This window comes from Saitoella complicata (assembly GCF_001661265.1).
Source record: "Saitoella complicata NRRL Y-17804 unplaced genomic scaffold SAICOscaffold_9, whole genome shotgun sequence".
Taxonomy (NCBI): domain Eukaryota; kingdom Fungi; phylum Ascomycota; class Saitoellomycetes; order Saitoellales; family Saitoellaceae; genus Saitoella; species Saitoella complicata.
In genome coordinates this window covers 74,552-94,682 of record NW_017567000.1, presented here as the reverse complement: position 1 = coordinate 94,682, position 20,131 = coordinate 74,552, and the positions used below count along the sequence as shown (strand labels likewise).

General features: G+C 53.4%; 10 protein-coding genes across 10 annotated transcripts; 5 read left to right on the top strand and 5 right to left on the bottom strand.

The window, feature by feature from the left end:
- Nucleotides 1–484: 484 nt before the first annotated feature.
- On the top strand, nucleotides 485–3,869 carry SAICODRAFT_221737 (uncharacterized protein). Its single transcript, XM_019166528.1, has 2 exons — nucleotides 485–3,547; nucleotides 3,611–3,869. The coding sequence occupies exons 1-2, from the start codon at nucleotides 714–716 to the stop codon at nucleotides 3,825–3,827; spliced, it is 3,051 nt and encodes a 1,016-aa protein (XP_019024698.1). The 5' UTR covers nucleotides 485–713; the 3' UTR covers nucleotides 3,828–3,869.
- Nucleotides 3,870–3,910: 41 nt separating this feature from the next.
- SAICODRAFT_55825 (DNA ligase) lies at nucleotides 3,911–6,151 on the bottom strand (the record flags this gene model as incomplete). The annotated part of the gene is made up of 1 exon (XM_019169404.1): nucleotides 3,911–6,151. One exon carries the CDS (start codon nucleotides 6,149–6,151, stop codon nucleotides 3,911–3,913), a length of 2,241 nt encoding a protein of 746 aa, XP_019024697.1.
- A 488-nt stretch (nucleotides 6,152–6,639) lies between these two features.
- SAICODRAFT_56045 (alpha-1,2-mannosyltransferase alg11) lies at nucleotides 6,640–8,249 on the top strand (the record flags this gene model as incomplete). Its single annotated transcript, XM_019169417.1, has 3 exons — nucleotides 6,640–6,893; nucleotides 6,950–7,995; nucleotides 8,044–8,249. The coding sequence occupies 3 exons, from the start codon at nucleotides 6,640–6,642 to the stop codon at nucleotides 8,247–8,249; spliced, it is 1,506 nt and encodes a 501-aa protein (XP_019024696.1).
- A 332-nt stretch (nucleotides 8,250–8,581) lies between these two features.
- Nucleotides 8,582–9,499, bottom strand: SAICODRAFT_6842 (uncharacterized protein; the record flags this gene model as incomplete). The annotated part of the gene is made up of 1 exon (XM_019170381.1): nucleotides 8,582–9,499. One exon carries the CDS (start codon nucleotides 9,497–9,499, stop codon nucleotides 8,582–8,584), a length of 918 nt encoding a protein of 305 aa, XP_019024695.1.
- Nucleotides 9,500–9,945: 446 nt separating this feature from the next.
- Nucleotides 9,946–11,110, bottom strand: SAICODRAFT_221723 (uncharacterized protein). The gene has a single exon (XM_019166526.1). It carries the CDS (start codon nucleotides 11,033–11,035, stop codon nucleotides 10,193–10,195), a length of 843 nt encoding a protein of 280 aa, XP_019024694.1. The 5' UTR covers nucleotides 11,036–11,110; the 3' UTR covers nucleotides 9,946–10,192.
- A 190-nt stretch (nucleotides 11,111–11,300) lies between these two features.
- SAICODRAFT_6840 (asparaginyl-tRNA synthetase) lies at nucleotides 11,301–13,070 on the bottom strand (the record flags this gene model as incomplete). Its single annotated transcript, XM_019170379.1, has 2 exons — nucleotides 11,301–12,961; nucleotides 13,013–13,070. The coding sequence occupies 2 exons, from the start codon at nucleotides 13,068–13,070 to the stop codon at nucleotides 11,301–11,303; spliced, it is 1,719 nt and encodes a 572-aa protein (XP_019024693.1).
- A 1,778-nt stretch (nucleotides 13,071–14,848) lies between these two features.
- On the top strand, nucleotides 14,849–16,730 carry SAICODRAFT_6839 (uncharacterized protein; the record flags this gene model as incomplete). The annotated part of the gene is made up of 3 exons (XM_019170378.1): nucleotides 14,849–15,091; nucleotides 15,143–15,630; nucleotides 15,686–16,730. 3 exons carry the CDS (start codon nucleotides 14,849–14,851, stop codon nucleotides 16,728–16,730), a joined length of 1,776 nt encoding a protein of 591 aa, XP_019024692.1.
- A 334-nt stretch (nucleotides 16,731–17,064) lies between these two features.
- Nucleotides 17,065–17,440, bottom strand: SAICODRAFT_29975 (Nop10p-domain-containing protein). Its single transcript, XM_019167548.1, has 2 exons — nucleotides 17,241–17,440; nucleotides 17,065–17,181 (listed from the first exon to the last, which is right to left on the bottom strand). The coding sequence occupies exons 1-2, from the start codon at nucleotides 17,416–17,418 to the stop codon at nucleotides 17,159–17,161; spliced, it is 201 nt and encodes a 66-aa protein (XP_019024691.1). The 5' UTR covers nucleotides 17,419–17,440; the 3' UTR covers nucleotides 17,065–17,158.
- An 872-nt stretch (nucleotides 17,441–18,312) lies between these two features.
- Nucleotides 18,313–19,050, top strand: SAICODRAFT_40078 (SNF5-domain-containing protein; the record flags this gene model as incomplete). Its single annotated transcript, XM_019168630.1, has 2 exons — nucleotides 18,313–18,906; nucleotides 18,949–19,050. Coding segments are annotated over 2 exons (696 nt in total), but the record flags the coding sequence as incomplete, so codon positions are not given.
- Nucleotides 19,051–19,671: 621 nt separating this feature from the next.
- Nucleotides 19,672–19,857, top strand: SAICODRAFT_45481 (uncharacterized protein; the record flags this gene model as incomplete). Its single annotated transcript, XM_019168811.1, has 1 exon — nucleotides 19,672–19,857. A coding segment is annotated over one exon (186 nt), but the record flags the coding sequence as incomplete, so codon positions are not given.
- Between the last annotated feature and the right edge of the window lie 274 nt (nucleotides 19,858–20,131).

The window sequence follows — 20,131 nt, the reverse complement described above, 5'->3', positions numbered from 1 at the left end:
CAAGACCTCAAGTGCTGAACCTTTAGGCGGCATCATCTCCACTTTCCTTCCGCGTCTCCGTAGGGAAAGCTGGTGCGGGCCCAGTTTCTCACGAATTGTGGGGGAACAGCCTCGTCGGTAGAAGGCACCCGAAAGCTTAAGCGCCAACGCCGCGAAATTGCACAGCCATCGACAGCAGGCATCCCCTTCTCACCTGAAGGTACGCCAGAATCGCATGAGGCCTTCCTTTCGCTGTGTCTACTTCGCCGTTCTCAGTCCCTCCACAATGACCACGAACCAGCTGTTTGACAATGCCTTCAACAGTACGTGTAACTCCTACGCAGCTCGAGACGTCAAAAAGCTTGAGCATTGCGATGAGTTCTAAGAGTAGCCGTTGACACCTCGGCTTCATGCCTAATTGCCCCATGGACATTCGGACGATCATTGTCCCGAGAGTTCGGTGCGGGCCTTCCGCAAGATCCAAGCGCGGGGAAAACGCGGGGCGCCGACTTCAGGGTAAACGGGGCACAGACCTCCATGCGAAAATCCGCCAAGAGACTCGGAGGTATGCTCTGCCTCGTGACCGCTCACAATCTCCGGCGCGCGGGTTCCGCGAGATTGCTGGTGTTACCTGTATTGCAACGACTGCCAGGCCGAACACATAAGAGCGCTCGCTGTGCTTGATCCGCCCAATCGTAACTCATCCATCGAGGACTCAGAGCCAAACAGTCGTCATGGATTCTCTTGCGGACCTCCAGGACCCTGCCATCTTCGAACGTAACCGCCTCCCTCCTCGTGCCTACTTCCTTCCCGACTCCGATCACTGCCAACTCCTCTCCGGCACCTGGAAATTCAACTACTCCTCAACTCCAGCGCATGCTCTCGCTCTCGACTCCTCGTCCAAATGGGACAACATTCAGGTTCCAGGAATGTGGCAGCTACAGGGTTATGGAGCGCCTCAGTACACGAACGTAAAGTTCCCGTTCCCGGTTGATCCGCCCTTTGTACCGACGGAGAATCCGACTGGCACGTATGAGCGCACATTCACGATCCCGGATGTCTGGTCCGGATCCCACATTCGTGTTCGATTCGAAGGGGCTGATTCAGCGTTTCACATTTTGATCAATGGAAGACAGGTCGGATATTCGCAAGGATCGCGTAACGCTGCGGAGTTCGACATAACGCCATTTGTCCACGCCGGCACCAACACAATTAGGGTAAGGGTGTATCAATGGTGCGATGGGAGTTATATCGAAGACCAAGATCAGTGGTGGCTCAGTGGAATCTTCAGGGATGTGTACGTACTGAGCTGGCCCACCAAAGCTCGCATTGAGGATTTCAAGTGTGAAACGGCATTTGTTGGTGAGGGGTATGGTGATGCGGAGCTCAGCACCACGCTTGACATTTTGGCAAAAACGGACGCGACGGTCAAGATGAAGTTGTATGATGGTAAGATGATTATTGGGAAGGATGAGATCGAGGTATCCGTCTCTCAGATGCATTTGCCGAAGACTTCAACTATCGCGGTTCAAGCACCGAAGCACTGGACAGCGGAAACCCCATATCTTTACACTTTGGTCATCACCATCTCAGCCGATAACTCCACCCTTCAAACAATCACCCAGAAAATCGGATTCCGCCAAGTGGAGATGCTAGACGGCCTGATTTCAGTCAACGGCTCCCCTATCCACTTCCGCGGCGTAAACCGCCACGACCATCACCCATCCCACGGCCGCACCGTCCCCCTCGATTTCACGCGAAGGGATTTGTTGCTGATGAAGATGCATAACATCAATGCTGTTCGGACTTCGCATTATCCGAATGATCCGAGGTTCTATGTCATGTGCGATGAACTTGGGTTTTGGGTGATTGATGAATGTGATCTGGAATGCCATGGATTTGATGATGCCGTTGTCAGGCCGATCGATATCGAGGACAAGTTGCGGGACCAACATCCAGGGTTGTTGGAGGAGGGTAATTGGTGGGCAATTCACGACAAACGTCAAGACATTGTGTTTGGAGAGGCGACAAAGTATACGAGTGATAACCCGGAGTGGGAAGCCGCGTACGTGGAACGCATGAAACAACTCGTCCACCGCGACAGAAATCACGCTTGTGTCATCATATGGTCCCTCGGTAACGAATCATTCTTCGGGCAGAATCATGTGAAGATGGCGGAGTGGGCAAAGGAATATGATTCGACAAGGTTGGTGCATTATGAAGGGGATAAGGGTGGGGAGGTGGTTGATATGTGGTCGTATATGTATGCCCCGATTCAGTTTCTGGAGGAGAGGAGCAAGGAGGAGGGATGGAAAAGATCTATCATCCTGTGCGAGTATTCGCATGCGATGGGTAATGGACCTGGTGCGCTCGAGGAATACCAAGAAGCGTTCCGGAACAACAAGAGGTTGCAAGGTGGTTTCGTCTGGGAATGGGCCAATCACGGACTCTTGACCAAGAATGAGAAGGGTGAGGAGTATTTTGGGTATGGAGGTGATTTTGGGGAGAAGGTTCATGATGGGAATTTCGTGATGGATGGGTTGTTGTTTTCGGATCACACGCCGCAGCCGGGGTTGTTGGAGTATAAGAAGGTGATTGAGCCGGTTAAATGTCAGTTGCTTGATGATGGCAAGGTCGAGGTTACGAACTACTACGACTTCATCAGTCTGGATCACTTGGTGGCTGAGTGGAAGGTAACGAAATGCGATTTGGGTGAGAAGAAGGAGGTGGAGGTTGGGTCTGGGTTTGTTGAGATTCCAGAAATTAATGCGAGGGAGAGTGGAGATATTGAGGTGCCGTACAGGACAGAGGGATCTACGGACAGCAGTCTTTACCTCGCGCTTACCTTCAGGAACAAGCACGACACGATCTGGGCTCCGAAAGGGTTTGAGGTTGCCTGGTTCCAAGCAGAACTCAACGAACCTACCCTGCGTTCGCTCGTTCCCGTCCAAGCTCAGCCAGCGTCTGAGCTGTCCGTCCAAGAGACTGCGCTGTCTATCACGATCTCCGGTCAAACCTTTGATATCTCGTTTGACCGCGTGTACGGCGCTCTGACATCCTGGACCTCCCACGGTCAGTCCATTCTCGCCAACGACGGAAGCCCTAAGCTTGGCTTTTGGCGTGCTCCCACCGATAATGACATCCCCGGTGATGCCAAACACTGGACCTTGTTTGGTTTAGATATGATGACACAACAGGTTCGCTCGGTTGAGCTCAAATATGGAGCTGACAAGGCTACAATTCTGGTGAAGTCCTGGGTCTCACCGCCGATTCTGGCGTGGGGATTCAAGGTGACACAGACCTATGAGATCCACTCCTCTGGCCTCGTAATGATTGAGAACATTCTCACCCCACGCGGCTCCGTTCCCAAGTCTCTTCCACGTATCGGCCTCGACGTACTCCTTTCCAAGGATTACGTTGACGCTACATGGCATGGTCGGGGACGCGGTGAATCTTACCCAGACAAGAAAACGGCTGCCAAGTTTGGTGTCCACAACAAGCCAGTTTCGGAGCTGTATACTCGCTACGAGAAACCACAGGAGTCTGGTAACAGGACAGACACGCACTGGTTGGAACTTTACACGAAGTCCGGACTCCTCTCTAGTGCGAGAAAGCTTACGGCGAGGATTAGGGAGCACCCGTTCGACTTCACTGCTTTGCATTATACACCGGAGCAGTTGACCGCTGCCAAGCATCCCTATGACTTGAAGCCTATGAAGGAGGTCAATCTGTGCCTTAACGCGAAGGTTCATGGATTGGGAACGGAGAGTTGCGGACCGGGTGTTTTGGAGAAGTACATCCTTAAGTGTGAGCCGACGCAGTTTACCGTCGAATTCTTCCCTCAATAGATCTCGGCGTGTGGATCTATCTTGATCTAGTTAATACCCAATATAACCTATTCAAGAAACGAAGCACCAAGTCCATAGGTGACCTAATACTCAAAATCATCATCTACGCCGCCTGCTCCACCTCCAGAAGCCTTCTGCGTGCTAGCTTGGGCACGGTACATCTCCGCAACCTGCTCACTTGTCGTCGCCTCCTCCGGCTTCTTGTCATCTCTGACCCTCAAGTATCGCGGGAATCGCAATGAAATTCCCTTTTCCGCATTCACCATTCCGATGGCAGCCTTATACGTCGGTGACAACGACAAATCAGCCGTCAAGAGCTCCCAAACGACTCGTGGCTCGAACCATACATCTGGTTTGTTGGGACCGCTATCAGCGACAGAGTAGTATCCCTTCGGTTTGACAATGACGTGCTCTTTGAGGACCTTGTGGTGGTTTTCGAGGTCTTCTTCGGAGAAGCCGGTTCCGACCTTACAGATCGATTCCCATTGTTCGGCTTCGGGGTTGTAGCAGCCGAGCAAGAACGCACCATACACATTCGTTCTCTTTCCGCGTCCGTGGTATGCGCCGAGGACGACTAGATCTAGGGAGTCTCCAACACCGGCGAGGTAATCCTTCTTGATCTTCAGCCAGTTTCGAGAACGCTTAGAAGGCTCGTACCCGGACTCAGGTCCCTCGAGCATCTTGACCATAAGACCTTCGCAAGAGTCCTTGACAGACTCATCCAGGAAAAATTGGATCTCCTCGATACTCTGTCCATCCATCCACTTTGCAAACAAGAACTCTCCCTCGACCTCCTGGAACGCCTCGTGCATCTTCGTTCTCCGCTCCGACAATGATTTCGTCAGAAGACTCTCGCCATTAAGGTAAAGTAAGTCAAACGCAAACACGCAAACCTTGATCTTGACATCCGCTTCTTGCACATCCTTCCGCTTCCTCGTACTCAACACCTGAAACGGCAGAATCTTCTTCTCCTGAATATCCCACGCAACAGCCTCGCAATCCAACACGAAGCTCTTTGTGGCATCGTTCACAACTCTCTCCAACCGCGACACGATATCAGGGTAGCGACCACTCATGTCCTCACTGTTACGAGAGTACACTTTGGATTTGCCGTCAGGGGTGAGGTGGATCTGTGCACGCTCACCGTCGTATTTATACTCACACGTGAACTTCTGGTTCTCGAATCTGTCCAGAACTTCCGTGATCGCCTTCGTAGGCTTCGCCAACATAGGCTTCAACGGCACTCCTGGGGTAAGAGTACACCTATCCCCAAGGCCGTTGACTCCATTATTCAGAAGTTCTGGAACGATGATATCATACGACGGAAGGTTGGAAAAGACCGTCTTCAGCGTATCCTCACCTTGGACAATATCCTCCGTCTTCGCAATCTTCCCCTTCTTATCTGCCTCACTCGCAACGACAGCCTGCGCCAACGCCGTCAACACCGTCTTTTCTGCCAACCTAATTCTCAACTTGCCCTCCAAACTCCTAATCAAGTACTTCGCCTCATTTCCCTGACATGAACTTAACAACTTCTTAATGATGCCGATCTTTTTCGCTTGTGATGACTGTCCGGAGGTTGTCGCGATTTCTTTCAGGTTGGAGAAGACGGAGGGAACGGTTAGGGGTTTCGGCTTGAACATTGTTGGTTGCATGCCTTTGGATCTTTGAGCGACGGTGCCGAGGTCGCCAGTTTCTTGGTAGTCTTGTTTGACCTGGGCGATACTCCTTCCTGTCGCCTCAGAGATCGCCTTGATCAGTAATCCTTCGCCAATACCCAACTCGACGCCCTCGTAGTCTGGCGCAATGCGGTTGATGGTTAGGTAGACAACTTGTAACAAACTTCCTGGGCTAGCAGCAATGACGGTCCGGAAGAATTTGGAAGTATAGGACAAGATCTCCAAACGTTTCGTCGTAGACTCGATCTTCTCGAACGTCGCGCAGAGCGCGGCATATGGCACACCCTCCTTCTCCCAGTCCTTGGTCTTCTCGGCCGGCTTGAAAGCCTTGATCTCTTCGGCTGCTTTTTTTGCAACGGCATCAGGCACATCCGCCTCCTTATCCGAGACCTCGCTTTCAGCTTCGGGTGTAGCTGCGTCTTCCTTCGCTGCGGCCTTGGAGACAGAAATGGCGGAATCAATGGAATCGTTGGTGGTTTCGATGATACTCCGCTTCGTCGTCTTTGCCTGCTTCTTTGGTGGTGACTTTGTTCGCTTCGTCTTGGGACTCTTTGGCGTCGCAGTCTCACTCTCTGACGAACTATCTACAACCTTCCTCTTCGTCGTCTTTTTACTTGGCTCAACGTCTGACTCAGCATCACTCATCTTCACATCATCATCCTTCTTAACCTCTGCCACCTCCACATCCTCCTCCTTCTTCTCCGTAACGGGCGATGATCCCGCCTCAATAGCTGGCGACGAAGCCACTTTCTCCTCCTTGACAGGAACAGGCGGCTTCACACCCGCGGGCATCGCGAAGAAGCTCCCCAAGGTAGCTTGCTTTCCGGGTGCTTTCTTGGGCGGCATTGTGACTTGAGGAGTACTGGAGAATCGAACTAAACTGAAGCCGATCCGGAACGGCGAACGGGGAATGAAGGGACGTTTGAGTGGTGGTAGGCGATACACTATGGGCAGCTACTAATAGATTGCTCGATTGGATCGAGTAAGAGATGTCTGTTGAACCACCTTGAAGTTGCGTTGTGCTGGAGACGCGCCGAATGAACTGCACGGTCGCGTCCGGCAAACAGCTGAGCGCGGCGCGCACGGACGTCACCCACGTCCACATACAACACCTGTATACCTCCTCGGTGACAATGCCTCGAGAATTCAGGGCTCCCCAGCCAAGAGCTGGCAAAGCCTCCTCTAACCTGGAGCTGTACTTCTCGGTCTTTTTGTTTTGCTCCATCAGCAGTATCTTGTTGGGATACCTGGCACTTCAGGGTGTCAAGTCCGTGCTTGGCTCGAGGCTAAGACGGAGATCGGTCGCCGTGCGGAATGCCTTGAAGAAGAGGGTCACAGGGAGAACAAAGGAGAGGCCTGTGGTCATTGGCTTTTTCCATCCGTACTGGTGAGCATGTTTGCTGGTTTCCATTTCTGGGTTGTACTGACGGATCATTCTCGCAGCAACGCAGGTGGAGGTGGTGAACGTGTTTTATGGACAGCTATTCGTGCAACGCAACAGGAATACCCTCATGTCATATGTGCAGTCTACTCCGGTGACATTGATGCTGCCGCCGAAACCATCCTCTCTAAGGTCCAACAACGTTTCGGAATCAACCTCGACACCAATCGCGTGGAAATCGTCTTCCTAAAGAAGCGACATCTGGTCAGCGCAAAGCGATGGCCTCGCTTTACCTTGGCTGGCCAAAGTGCCGGAAGTATACCCCTCGTGTACGAGGCAATCAGTGCTCTAGTCCCAGACATCTTCATCGACACCATGGGTTACGCCTTCACCCTTCCAGCCGTCTCCTTCCTCCTCGACATCCCCGTCGCAGCATACGTTCACTATCCCACCATCTCCACGGATATGCTTGAAAAGGTCCCCTCTCAACGCTGGGCCAAACTCGTCTACTGGCGTGCCTTCGCGAAGGTTTACTCCTGGGTTGGATCTGCCGGCGATGTAGTCATGACAAACTCATCATGGACTCGCGGTCATATATTGAGTTTGTGGGGGAAGGGGAGGGATCCAGCTGTTGTGTATCCGCCGTGTGACACGAAAGCGCTGAGGGAGTTGGATATTACGAAGGAGCGGGAGAGGAGTATTTTGTGTTTGGCGCAGTTCAGGCCGGAGAAGGACCATGCGTTGCTTTTGAAGGCATTTGCGAAGTTATTGAAGGATGTCGATCCGGCGATGGCTACTGGACCTGAGAAGGTGAACCTCGTTCTCATCGGCTCGGTTCGCGGGGCTGAGGATGCGCAACGTGTTGAATCACTCAAGAAGTTAGCACAGAAACTGGGTGTGGATGTGAATGTGGAGTTCGTCTGTGATGCACCATGGCCCGAGGTCATCCGGAGACTCGGTAAGGCATGGGTTGGCGCAAACGCAATGTGGAACGAGCACTTCGGTATTGGAGTGGTGGAGTACATGGCAGCGGGTTTGATCCCTGTTGTACACGATAGTGCGGGGCCGAAGATGGATATCGTCGTACCACTTGATGGTCAGCCAACAGGTGAGCCCTTCGTTTTCTCTATATCGGCTAAATCTAACATTTGTGCAGGCTTCCACGCAACTGATGAAGGTTCTTTCGCACAGGCATTTCACCAAGCTCTTACACTCCCCAAACCAGAGGTCAATGCGATGCGAGCCCGTGCTAGGGCGCAGAGCGACAAGTTCAGCGAGAAGGTATTTGATGATGCTTGGCTTGACAGAACAGCGCGGTTGTTGGAGTTGGAGAGTAAGATGAGGGCGGCGCGAAGGACGTAACTTATCTTGCCTTACGGTGATCACACGTGCGACAGTATACAATAAGGAAACGTAAGTTTTCCCCTTGTTCGGAGTGGAAACGATTGCAATATTAGATAAAAGCTGCTGTAGTCCCTACCATCAATCCCTGTTGCAAAGCCCGTTCGCGATTCCCAGGTAAAACGCCTGCTAAACCATACTGTATCCCCATAACCATGTCAAAGTGAAGAAGTCCCGTATACTATAAGTTCTTGCACTGGCCAGTATCCCGCATACTAGCTGACCTCGCTCCCAATGCCATGCAATTCGCTATGCAGCTTCCTGCCTTCGATGCCATGCCTTCGTGACAGGTATCACGATGTGGTCGCCATGACCGAAACGCCGTCCGTAACCGTCTGCACACCCCCATTCTCCACAACCGGCGTGTTCGGCGTTCCCTCTCCTTCCCCTCCAGCTGCTCCATCCTGACTCGGTCTCGGTGTTCGCCACGCCCAGCCAACAACCTCCCCCATCCCCCTCACAAACCCCTCCACATCTCCCCCCAACCCAACCTCCCACTCCAACAAAAACAACAACCCAACCTCCAACCTCCCCAATTCCCTCACCGCAACCCCGCCAACCTTTGCAAACCTTCCCTGCGAATGGATCTTGTCTTCGAAGAATTTCTGTGCAAGGCGGAGGGAGGCCAGGGCGAGGCGGTGGATGTTGAGGGGGGTTACTGAAATTGGGGTGTTGGTTGATGCTGTGCTGGATATCGATGAGTCTGACGATGGTGAAGAGAATATGGGTGTCGTAGGTGGGTTAACCAGTCGATGCAAATACCTCCCCACCGCGATATAGACCGCAGTGCTCATCGGACAATACGTATGAATCCTCCTCAGATACCCCTCAAGCCCAATCCCAACTGGCGCCTTGCTCCAAAATCGTCTAGCAATACAATCCCGCTGGATCCTTTTCTCCTCACGCTCGCGCGCTTCCCATTGTTCTTTTGTTTCTTGACCACCTTCGATGCAGGGAGCGTATTCGAGGAATGGGTTCACTTTTTCGCCGGTGGGTGAGAGGGCGGGGGGTGGAGGGGAGGCGGGGATATAGAGGGTGTCAATGTAGCGGCAAATGAGTTGGAGGGCTTCGATAGGGGTTAGGTCGTTGATGCTAATCCCGTCTTTAGTTTCTTCCAGTGGGTTGTGAAGAGCGTCTGTTGGCGGGGAGAGGGTCGTGGCGGTTTGTGGATCTGGTTCTCGAGGTGGAGAACGCCCATCATCTTCCGTCATGATCTGCTCTTGCGCGAACTCTCGTGTATCCTTGTCCTCGCTGTTTCTTCTATCGTCCTCAACTTTGTCGTGACATGAGCCAGTATCGGTTTCAGCTCCAACGTCGGCTGCTGGTAGTGTTGGTGTCTCAACCGGTGTCGGAACCAAACTGTCCTTCGTACTTGCGTTGTTACTTTGCGAAACCTGTATCCCAGCCGACAGAGACAGCGACGACGACCGTCTCTTCAGCTGTAAAGGAGGGGTATTGAGGAGATCGGAGTCGATGTGGTGATACACTGCTGTAGTTGCCGTCTTGATTATGCCCGAACGGCACTGGATGTACTAAGATGCGGATAGAAGAAGAAGATCGGGGTCCTTCTTTTGCGGTTTTCTGGAGTGCCTACTAGAATGCTTGGTGTCGTGTTCGGTGAACCCTGCGTGCGTCGTCGTGCGGATGCTTGCGTCGGCGGTGTCGCTGCCTGTCTGGGCAACCCGCGCCTCGCAGAAGTAACCACCAGTTAAGACCCAATGTCTTGGTAAATGGATTGTGCAGTTTATCAACAATGCGTACTATGCCTTGTGAAATGACCAAAACGCGCTTTCACCTTGGTAGCCGTTCCCATGCCATGCATATGCGCCTTGGAATGTCTTTCGGTATGCTCCATTCTTTCCCCTATGCCAACTCATGCCGGTGTTCTTTTTTCAACTTGCCCTTCAGTAGTAATCCTCGGCAGCACCCTCATACCCCTGCCCATACCCTTGCTGCCGGTTCCACGCCTCACCCTCATCACTGAATCCATCATACTCGCTCCCGGCCTTCTCCTCGTCGTCGCTACCCTCCCCCTTCGCGCCACCTCCATACTCTTCATCCCACCCGACCTCATCCTCATCTGGGTACTCGTTCCCGAAAGCATCCTCATCGTTACTGTCTGCGTCCGCGGAGTCGTAGGCCTCCTCGTCGCTCTTCTCGGTTTCGAAGACGAGCTCATCCTCACCGGGGCCGGCATTTGGGTTCCAGTATACGATTCCGATATTGACATTGCCGTTCAAAGCCTCCACATCTTCGGCACCATTTTTCGGCGAAGTGGAGGTTGTATACACATCATAAACCCAATCATCCTCATCCGTGTCCATATTCATCCTATCCATCTTCCCCGCAATCCCCCGCTTCCTCGCTTCCTCCCTCACGAGCTCAAGTTCCCCCTCCTTGGTCCTCTTCGCAACCCTCAGCTTGACAGGCTCATTCCTTGGGATGCTTATCGGTGTCGGACCAACCCTCACAGTCGCAGAAGCCGCCGTAGTGACGGGCGTAACCGATGTCGGAACTGCTGACTGAGCCAATGACTGTGTCCGGGAAAGAGTGAAGATTTTTCGCTTCTTGCGTGGGGCTTCGGACATGGTGTCAGTAGAAGCGGTCATTGTCGTTTCTTCTTCATCGAGATATAGTGCATCGAGTGGAGCCTGATTCCGCTTTCGCTTGATGCGGACGGTGGTGGGAGCGACCATAGAAGGCTGCTGACCCGTCATAGGCGTATCCTTGACGTCCATTGCTGACATATCAATCAATCCAATGGCTTCAAGTGACAAACGCGTTCAGACCTTCGAGGTTTGTGTTATGTTTTTCGTAGACGTAATCCTCTCATTTAGCGTCCACGAACCTTGCACGGCTGACAGAAGCTTATTACAATTAATCCTTAACTTGAATCAAGCAAATTAACTCGTAAATTTAGGACAATGATATACGTGCACAATATCGTTTCATTATTACCACCTTCTCTATCTTATCATCCCACTTGTAGCTGTAGCCATATCTACACCAACTCTACGGAGTGCATCGTCCAGCAAAGCGGGGATACAACGTCGTCTCCCTAACCGTCCACCTATCACCAACCCACGCCAAAAACCTCTCCAATCCCAATCCATAACCACCCGAAGAAGCAGTGCCGTACTTCCTCTGGTCCGTGAACCAGTAGTATGGCGCAGGGTCGATTCCCTCCCTCTTGTAACCCTCGAGCATACCGTCGAGGGTGTTGAGACGCATGGAGCCACCGACGACTTCTCCGACACCGGGAATGAGGAGGTCGACGGAGTCGGTGACGCGGGGGTCGGAGGCGGTGGGAAGCATGTAGAACGCCTTGATCTCGCGGGGGAAACCAGTCAAGAAAACAGGACGAGCGATGATGTCGGTCATCTTCCTCTCCGCAGCCTCAGCGATATCATCTCCGAAGACGTGAGCGCGTCCGTTGGGGTTCTCGGCATCGGGGTCGGTAAGAATGTTGTGCTCGTTCAACCAAGTGATCGCATCCTTGTATGGCATGCGCATGAAGGGACGTTGAGGGCGGCTGAAAGAGGGGTTGAGGGAGTGGATGAGGGCTGCGGTGGTAGGGTCGTCGAGAAGGGTGTCGATGACGCTGCAGATCATCTCTTCAATGTGGTTCAACAAGTCGTCGAAAGAGATGAATGCCAACTCGGCCTCGACGTGGGTGTATTCGGACAAGTGACGACGGGTGTGGGACTTCTCCGCACGGAAGGATTCCTGGATACAGTAGCAGTCACCGACGGATGCCAATGCGGTCTCGAGGTAGAGCTGGGAGGATTGAGTAAGATATGCCTCCTGGCCGTAGTAGTCGAGCTTGAAAAGAGTAGATCCACCCTCGACCTGGGTTTGGACGAGAGCGGGAGGGGTGACCTCGCAGAGACCCTCATCGTCGAAAGCCTTGCGGAAGGCGCGGAGCACAGCGGCGCGGATACGGAGCATAGCGGATGCAGTCTCACCACGGATGACGAGGTGACGCTTGTCAAGGAGAGCAGGCTGGTCCTCGGAGTCCTTGGAGACAACGTTGGTGATAGCCTCGTCACCTCCGGGAGCGAGACCAATGACCTCGAAGTAGTCGACAGCAAGCTCGTGGCCATCAGGCGCGGTCTTACCCTCAGGAAGCTCGGCGATGGTACCGTAAACAGTGATCGTAGATTCGAGCGTCAAGGTAAGCGCAGTCCACGAGTTGGCGAAAGGAGCCGAGATAACGGCCTGGAGGTATCCAGTTCCATCCCTCAACACCACGAAAATCCTGTTCTTCTGACTTCTCAATCGGTGAACCCATCCAGAGACCTTAACTCTCGTTCCACGGTTCGCAACACCCTGCCTAATCTTAATCCTCTTCGCCTCAGGGAGAGACTTGTCCTCGACGACCTGGATAGCCTTGGCTTCCTCAATTCTGCGGGCTTCGTCCTGGGCGGCGGTGGTTGCGGCAGCAGCGGCTTGTGCGGCCTTTTGGGCTTTGCGGGTGGCCTCGTCGAAACGCTTCTTTGCGCGCTTGAGGGCGGTGGAGGTGATTTCCTGGAAGCCGTTCTCGTCGGAGGGGGATTTGCGAATCATCAACTTCGCAGTCTGGGAGATCTGGAGGGCCTTGAGGGGAGTAAGGAGAGGAGCGGCCTCGGTACCGGCGGCATCATCGGATCCAGCGGTCTCGTCGATGTAGAGGACTGTTCGCAGGTATTAGCAAGCTGTCAACCCCAAGACGAAAATCTACACACCTTCCTGGGGGTCCTTGAGGTTCAAAGCCTCGGCGGCCTTCTCGAGAATGGCAGCCATTGTATCGTTTATTGATCTTTCTGCAGCTGCCCTGACTCGAGTCTCGGATTTTTGGTGGTGAGCTTTGGGAACATTGCCACAGGTGAGGTGTGGCGCAGGCTCGGGGGGGTGGGGGGGGGGGGCATGCGTGGGAGTTTTGTCGAAGAACTCCATCTGGTAATCAGCTGCTGCCTGACGTTTGCGTAGTGTGGAGTAGGGTGCTTGCTCACACATGCGGTGCCAAACACGATCATTTGATACCCCGGCCGACACGCTGCGACCTGCCGCAGCCCGGGAAGGTTCACCCTTTCCGTCTTTTCCAGCACAGCATCAACACACCCTTCTTGGCACCTCAATCTGTCACTTCTCCATAACCAATGCTTGCAATGGTTCTGAGTGAGCTGATTCTGTCCATTTTGGCCGACCACCCACTGCCAAGCTTTGCCATCAAGCGCGTGGATCTCCCTGAGTCTCATAACCCCCATACCGCTCTGACTCGTCCAGGACGGTTGAGACTGCAGTTAGTGTCAACCTCAGCTGTCGGAATTTCGGCGGTCGACCGTTATCGTATGTCTATATGTTACAGGGAGGGGAAATACCCATGTGAAATGTAAGTGCATGTGGGGCGGTACCAGAGATGACCATGCCACGTCCCGTTGAGTCAATGTTGTACGATTCATTCGATTCTTGATGTCACACTTACGTCTACCGGGTTCAACACTCTCGAGACCCCTCATCGATGATGGGCCCCAATTCTCGGGACATGAAGCTCCTCATGACATATGCTTCATCCGCATCTGATCTCCATCAGCATCGTCACCATCTTCCGTATTTAGTAACACATTCCTGGTAACTACGGGCGGGAAGGTATCCCATTGGATCGTTGAGACCCCCCGGTGTCCTCCCGCAACCCTGCCTCACAAAACCTTAATTCTCCGACCCGCGGGCACAGAACCACGGTCATGTACTAAGTATTGACCAAGGTCATCTTACAGACTGACCACACCTCCTCACACTCCACCCAGCGATCGTTCAAAACCCCTCTTACATCACTCGTTTTTGTGAGATCCATACCATTTTTGCTGTTCCAAGTCCAGCTGTGCAGCGACATTTGGGAGCCCTTTGTTTCGGATTGAACGGTTTTAAGCTAAACCGCAGGAGGACAAGTCAAGTGTGTTCGTACACCCACGCCAGCCCTGGTTTAAGTTGCCGCCGAGACTGACCACAGTACAAAGCAGTTATCGTCATCAGCAGTAACCCACCAGATCGAAGGAGTCAGGACCGTTCGTTTTGTCTCTATTATCAAGGTGAGTCGGTTTGTTGTTTGGATCAGGTGGTTGGTGGTGTGCTGCGTGGGCGTTGGCGCTGTCGAGTTGGCGGACCTACAACGGACCGTTCAGCATTACTGAGGACCCTGATCTGACTGCAACATCTCAAAAGAACACTTCACTAACTGTTGGTATTGCCTCACAGACTTTACCGAGTATCGCATTCGCTCTTCCCGACTTCGCTGACGCTCGTCGGCACGTTCCCGCACAAACAGTTCAACAAAGTCTTAAAGCAGCCGAAGTCTTCGTTCTACACTCGGCAGCACTTTCAGCTCTCTAAGATATTTAAAAACATCACCAGCACAACTTAAGCTGGTTTCTTTGACGGATCAGGTACAACCTAACAACAAACCACACCACCCGTCACTCGCTGCACTGGATAACCACAACAACCCCCAGCGTTCCCCGGACCCCGCTCATTACCAGGTCCCAGTATATTACACCTTATCACCTCAACAATCCTACGCCATCATGCATCCCTCTCAGAATATCCCGCCGCCTCTCCATTTGTCGCCGAATTCTTATCCAGACATGGCGAGTCCGGCGTTGAGTTATGAGGGGCCACTGTATACGCCGTTACTTCCTGCGGGACTGCTGTTGGGATCACCGTTTCAGCCGCCTACGCCCGGGTTTTTGGGAGGATGGTTGCCGATGAGTCCGGGGTTGGTGCAGGGTGGTCCGCTTGGCCAGGAGATTGATACTGGCAGTCGAACGGTAACTTCCATAAACGGGTTTCCATGGTAAAATACTAATTGGGAGATACAGATTTACCTTGGTAACCTTCCGAGAGACATCCCGCTGTCGGATATCCTTTCGCATATCCACCCCCCTGCAGCTCTCGAATCCATCCGCTTCCTCCCCGAAAAGTCATGTTTGTTCCTTTCATTCGCAAACCCCCTCCACGCCCTACACTTCCATACTAACCTCCGCTCAAACCCTCTCGTCATCCGCGGGCAAGAAGTTAAGATCGGATGGGGCCGATCTTCGCAGCTCTCGGCCACCTTGCAGAGTCAGATCGAAGCAGGCGCCACCCGCTGTGTCTTCCTAGGCGGCTTGGAAGAAGGTGAAGGCGAAGATGAGATCAGGGAAGAACTCGGACGATTCGGACAAGTCGAGCACGTCCGCATCATTACCGAAAAAGGCATCGGCTTCGTTCATTTCTTGAGTGTGGCGACGGCTGTGAGGTGTGTACAGTTACTCCCTGTCGAGGGCAAATGGACTGGGAGACGTATTGGATTTGGAAGGGATCGATGGTATGTCGTGGTGATCAGGAGAACGAGAGATTTGTCTTACTAACCATCATGACAGTGCGTTTGTGCAGAAGACCGCCGGTTTCGCGGAACACCAGCAGCCTTTGATGGCCGGGACGAATTACGGTCTTGGAACGTATATCCCGACGCCTGCGACGAACAGTTCCTTCGATACGACGCCTCTTGCCTCATCTATCACCACCAACACTACCGCGACCAACACCTCCGCTGATCCACTCGGTCTCTCCAACCTCCTCGGCGCCGTCAACGCAACTTCCCTCACCACAATGGGTTCCCAATCCCAAGGTAACAGAACTGTCTACCTGGGCCACATCCCTCCCAGCACCGAGTTATACGAGATCTTGAACGTGGTTAGAGGTGGTATTTTGGAGAACGTGAGGTACTTGCCCGAGAAGCATATCTGTTTTTTGACATTCGTTGAGCCTGCCGGCGCAGCGAACTTTTACGCCAATGCGACGTCGAAGGGAAGGAGTGGTGGATCAGGCGGGTTGGTCGTTAGGAACAAGAGGTTGAGGATCGGATGGGGTAAATACTCCGGCCCACTCACGGCCGGAGTTGCGTTGGCTGTCGCAGCTGGCGCTACGAGGAATGTTTATGTTGGAAACCTCGAATTTGACGAAAACCCCGAGATGAACGAGGAAACAATTTCCCGCCTTCGCGCCGATTTCGAGGAATTTGGAGAGATTGAATTGGTGAACTCACTCCCCGAGAAGAGCTGCGCGTGGGTTAATTTCACGAGTATCCTCAACGCATGGAGAGCGGTCGAGGGAATCCGTGGCCGTGATACGTATCGGAGACAACGTGTCTCATTCGGTAAAGATCGCTGTGGAAATGCGCCACGTCAACAGCGTGGAGGGGGTGAAGGCGATTCGGGGATGGGTGGGTCAGGCGAAGGTGATTCGCAGGGTATGGAAGATAGTTGGGCCTCTTTCGCTCAGCAGCAACAATTGGGGAACGGTGCGTTCGCTGCTGGTGGGTTAGGGATTCCTACGATGCAGAGTCTCGAGACTGGCTTGTACGGATTGGCGATTGGTGGAGCGGAGGAAATTGATGAGGCGTTGAATGGCCATGCGAGGGAGTAGGAGTATGTGAAGGGGAGGATATGAATATAGGGACGATGTATGGAGGGCAGCAGCTGCAGGATAATTTTTGAACTGGTATCTGTTTATTGGGTCATTGTTGCACGGCCGGGTTTTCGTAGGACAAGCTTTGAGTAATAAATCATGGCGTTGGTTTTGGTCGAATTGAGATTGAGCGTGAAATGTGAGGGTAAGGAACAGAGAGTGTGTAGTCAATGCTGTTACATTAATCCAATATTTGAACCAGAAACTCCAAGATGTAAACCAAGAACCCAAAGTAGACTGTACTGTAGGGCCATTGCAACCGATGGCCCGTTTTCTTTCAACGTCGATAAGAATGCGCGGCGTCCGAACACTTCGTCCCGCTGACATTCGTATCGCTTAATGCTTCTCTTCTCCTATGTCCTTCTCTTTCTCGCCTCCATGGATGTTTACCAAGGCTTAGCGGAGTCGGCTGTACGCAACACACCAAAGTCAGCTTCCGTCCCCATCAACTTCTATGACAAGACATACCCTTCTGAGTCAACAGCAACCCGAACCTCTTCTTCAAGGTAACACGGTGACGGGAGTACTTGTCATCAGGCGAGAAACGCGAGGGGTGAGCGGACTTGGTGATTGCGCCGGTGGGGGAGACCTTCTTGAGGGTGTAGACGCGCTTGCCGTCGGGGCCGACGTGGTACATGAGATGCATAGTGGGCGAACGGGGAGGTGCTGGTGGTGAAGAGACGGACGGGGCGGTGCGGTGCGGTGCGGTGCAGTTTTGCGTTTTTGCGAGGGTGAAGAATCGCCAGGGCACGTGCAGGGCGGTGCAGGCGAGTGTACGACAACAAAGAGCTTACAAGAGAAAGAGCATACATCCACGGCTCCATCGACAGCGGTTGACAAGCTGGATAACCCCTTCAGCAGGCCGCGCGGGCCAATGCTGCCGCTCCAACAACCGCCAGGGATGCCTCCACAACAGCGCGTACTGCCACCACAAGGGCCGGGATACCCGGGGCCTCCGCGGCATCCGATGCAACACCCACAACATCCAGGCGAACCACCGATGATGCGACAAGGACCTCCGGGGCAACCGCCTATGGGATATCCACCCGTACCTCCGCATATACCACACCAGCGATCGCCGAATCACCTCCGACAACCACCTCCAAATATGCCTCCAATGGGAGTACCCCCAGGCGGACCACAAGACCACGGACAAGGACCACCTCCTGGCGCTCGACAAGAACAACTCCCACCCAAGCCACCTCCGCCACCCCTCAAGCTCCCGGAGAACTTGCCTCCCACGACAAAGAACTTGCATTTGGCGCAATACGTCTACCGCGAAGAACTCCACCAAAAAGCCCTCGATGACCAGCAAACGCGGATTAACGCCCTCATCATGGAAAAACGCGCCGAATCGGATAGAAACGCGGTCAAGGTATCACAAGGCTGGAATGTCGGTTACAATGGCTACGGAAACGGTGCGCAGGGTCGACAACCCGTGTTTATGATGCCCGAGAACCGGAAACGACCGAGACCGAAAATGAAGGAATTGAAGATCCCGAAGAAGGTGATGAGGGAACTGGCGAAACAGCCGGAGGTTCTGGTTCCCGTGAGGGTGGATCTGGAGAGCGACAAATACAAACTCCGGGATACGTTTACGTGGAACCTAAACGAGCGAAACGTCCCCCCCGAGTTATTTGCGGAGAATATGTGTCAGGATTACGGTGTACCACCATACCCAATCTTCGCCCCGGGCATCACCAAAGCAATCGCCGAAGCCAATGCAGACTACCACCCCCACGTCTTCTCCAACCACGCCCCCAAAGCCTCCGGGCAATCCGCCTCAACCCTCCCATACGCCGCCTACAAAGACGACGATATGCGCATCACAATCAAACTCGACGTCACAGTCGGCATGCACAACCTCATCGACCAACTCGAGTGGGACCTAAACGACCCTGACGCGAGCCCGGAACAGTTCGCGGGGAGGATGTGTAGTGACATGGCACTTAGTGCCGAATTTGAGACGGCGATTGCGCATGCTATTAGGGAGCAGTGTCAGATATATATCAAGAGTTTGTTTTTGGTTGGGCATAGTTTTGATGGGAGGGGGATTGAGGATGAGGACTTGAAGGGAGGGTTGTTGCCGACGCTTAGCACTGCTGTGAGGACGGTACCAGCCCCGGGGGGGCATGTGGCGGGGGGGAATGTCGGGGTGGAGGAGCAAATGGGCAAGTGGGGACCGGTGTTGTACGAGTTGAGTGATGGAGAGATGGATAGACAAGAAAAAGACCGCGAACGCGAGTCACGCCGGAAACGCCGTCAAACCCGTGGACGCCGCGGAATCGTCTTACCCGACCGCGAGGATATCCCCAAAACTATGCGGACTGCTGTGCAGAGTTCTGTATTGCCAGGTGGTGCGGGGGTTCTTGGGCCACGATTTGGGAGTGAGAAGGTTGGTGGGGGATTGGATGAGGATAGGATTCTTGATGAGATGATTGAGGAGGGGGAGGAGAACACCATTGAATATACTGCGCCTACCCGGGGTGGACGTGATCGAAGGGGTGCTGCTGGTGCTGCTGCTCCAGAGGTTGAGAGGGAGAGGGAGAGGGCGCTACCGAGACGGGCGGCGGTGGAGAGGAAGAGGTATAGGATTGTGGAGAGTGATGAAGAGGAGGAGATGTACGAGGAAGAAGTGATCGAGAAAGAGGAGAGTCCTATACCGTCTCTCTTAATAACGTTGAAGGTACCCGGTTTGAGGGATTGGCTGGAGAGAAGACGGCAGGGTGGGATTTTTGGTGGTGTGGCAGGACCGCCTGGACCTTCCGCCCCCGCAGCAATCTCCGATTCCGTTTCTACTTCAGCACAGGATCGCGAATCCTCTATCGCGTCTTCTTCCACCCCTCAGGCTCAGCCGCCCTCTTGGCTCCTCACCTCCGCCATCCCCGACCTCCTCGCGAAATACCCCAACGACCGCTTCGAACCGGCTTGGTCGAAACGCGATCCCCCCGGCTGGCGCATAAAATGTTCGGATTGTCAAGGGATGATTTATCAGCTGGGCCCGGGTGAGAGTTTAATGAATTTTGAGACGCATTTGAGGAATCGGGGACATAGGGATAAGGTGGAGCAGAGGTTGGTGAGGGAGGGGTTGCTTTAGGTCATTAAGAAAGAAGAATCAATCAAAGATCTCATTGATCTACCTTACGTGTATGTCCGTCCTTCCACACCGCGAGCGTTGGACACGGGACGAGGGTCACGACGTCATCGCACATCCACTCCACCTCGAAAACCCTCAAACGATCAAAACGATCAAAATCGCATGGATCATCACCTTGATCATGCCCGACCAGTTGCAAGCCCTCCGTTGACGTGCTCCCCACAAACACCCTCCACCTCGAGCACCCAACATCTACAACCCC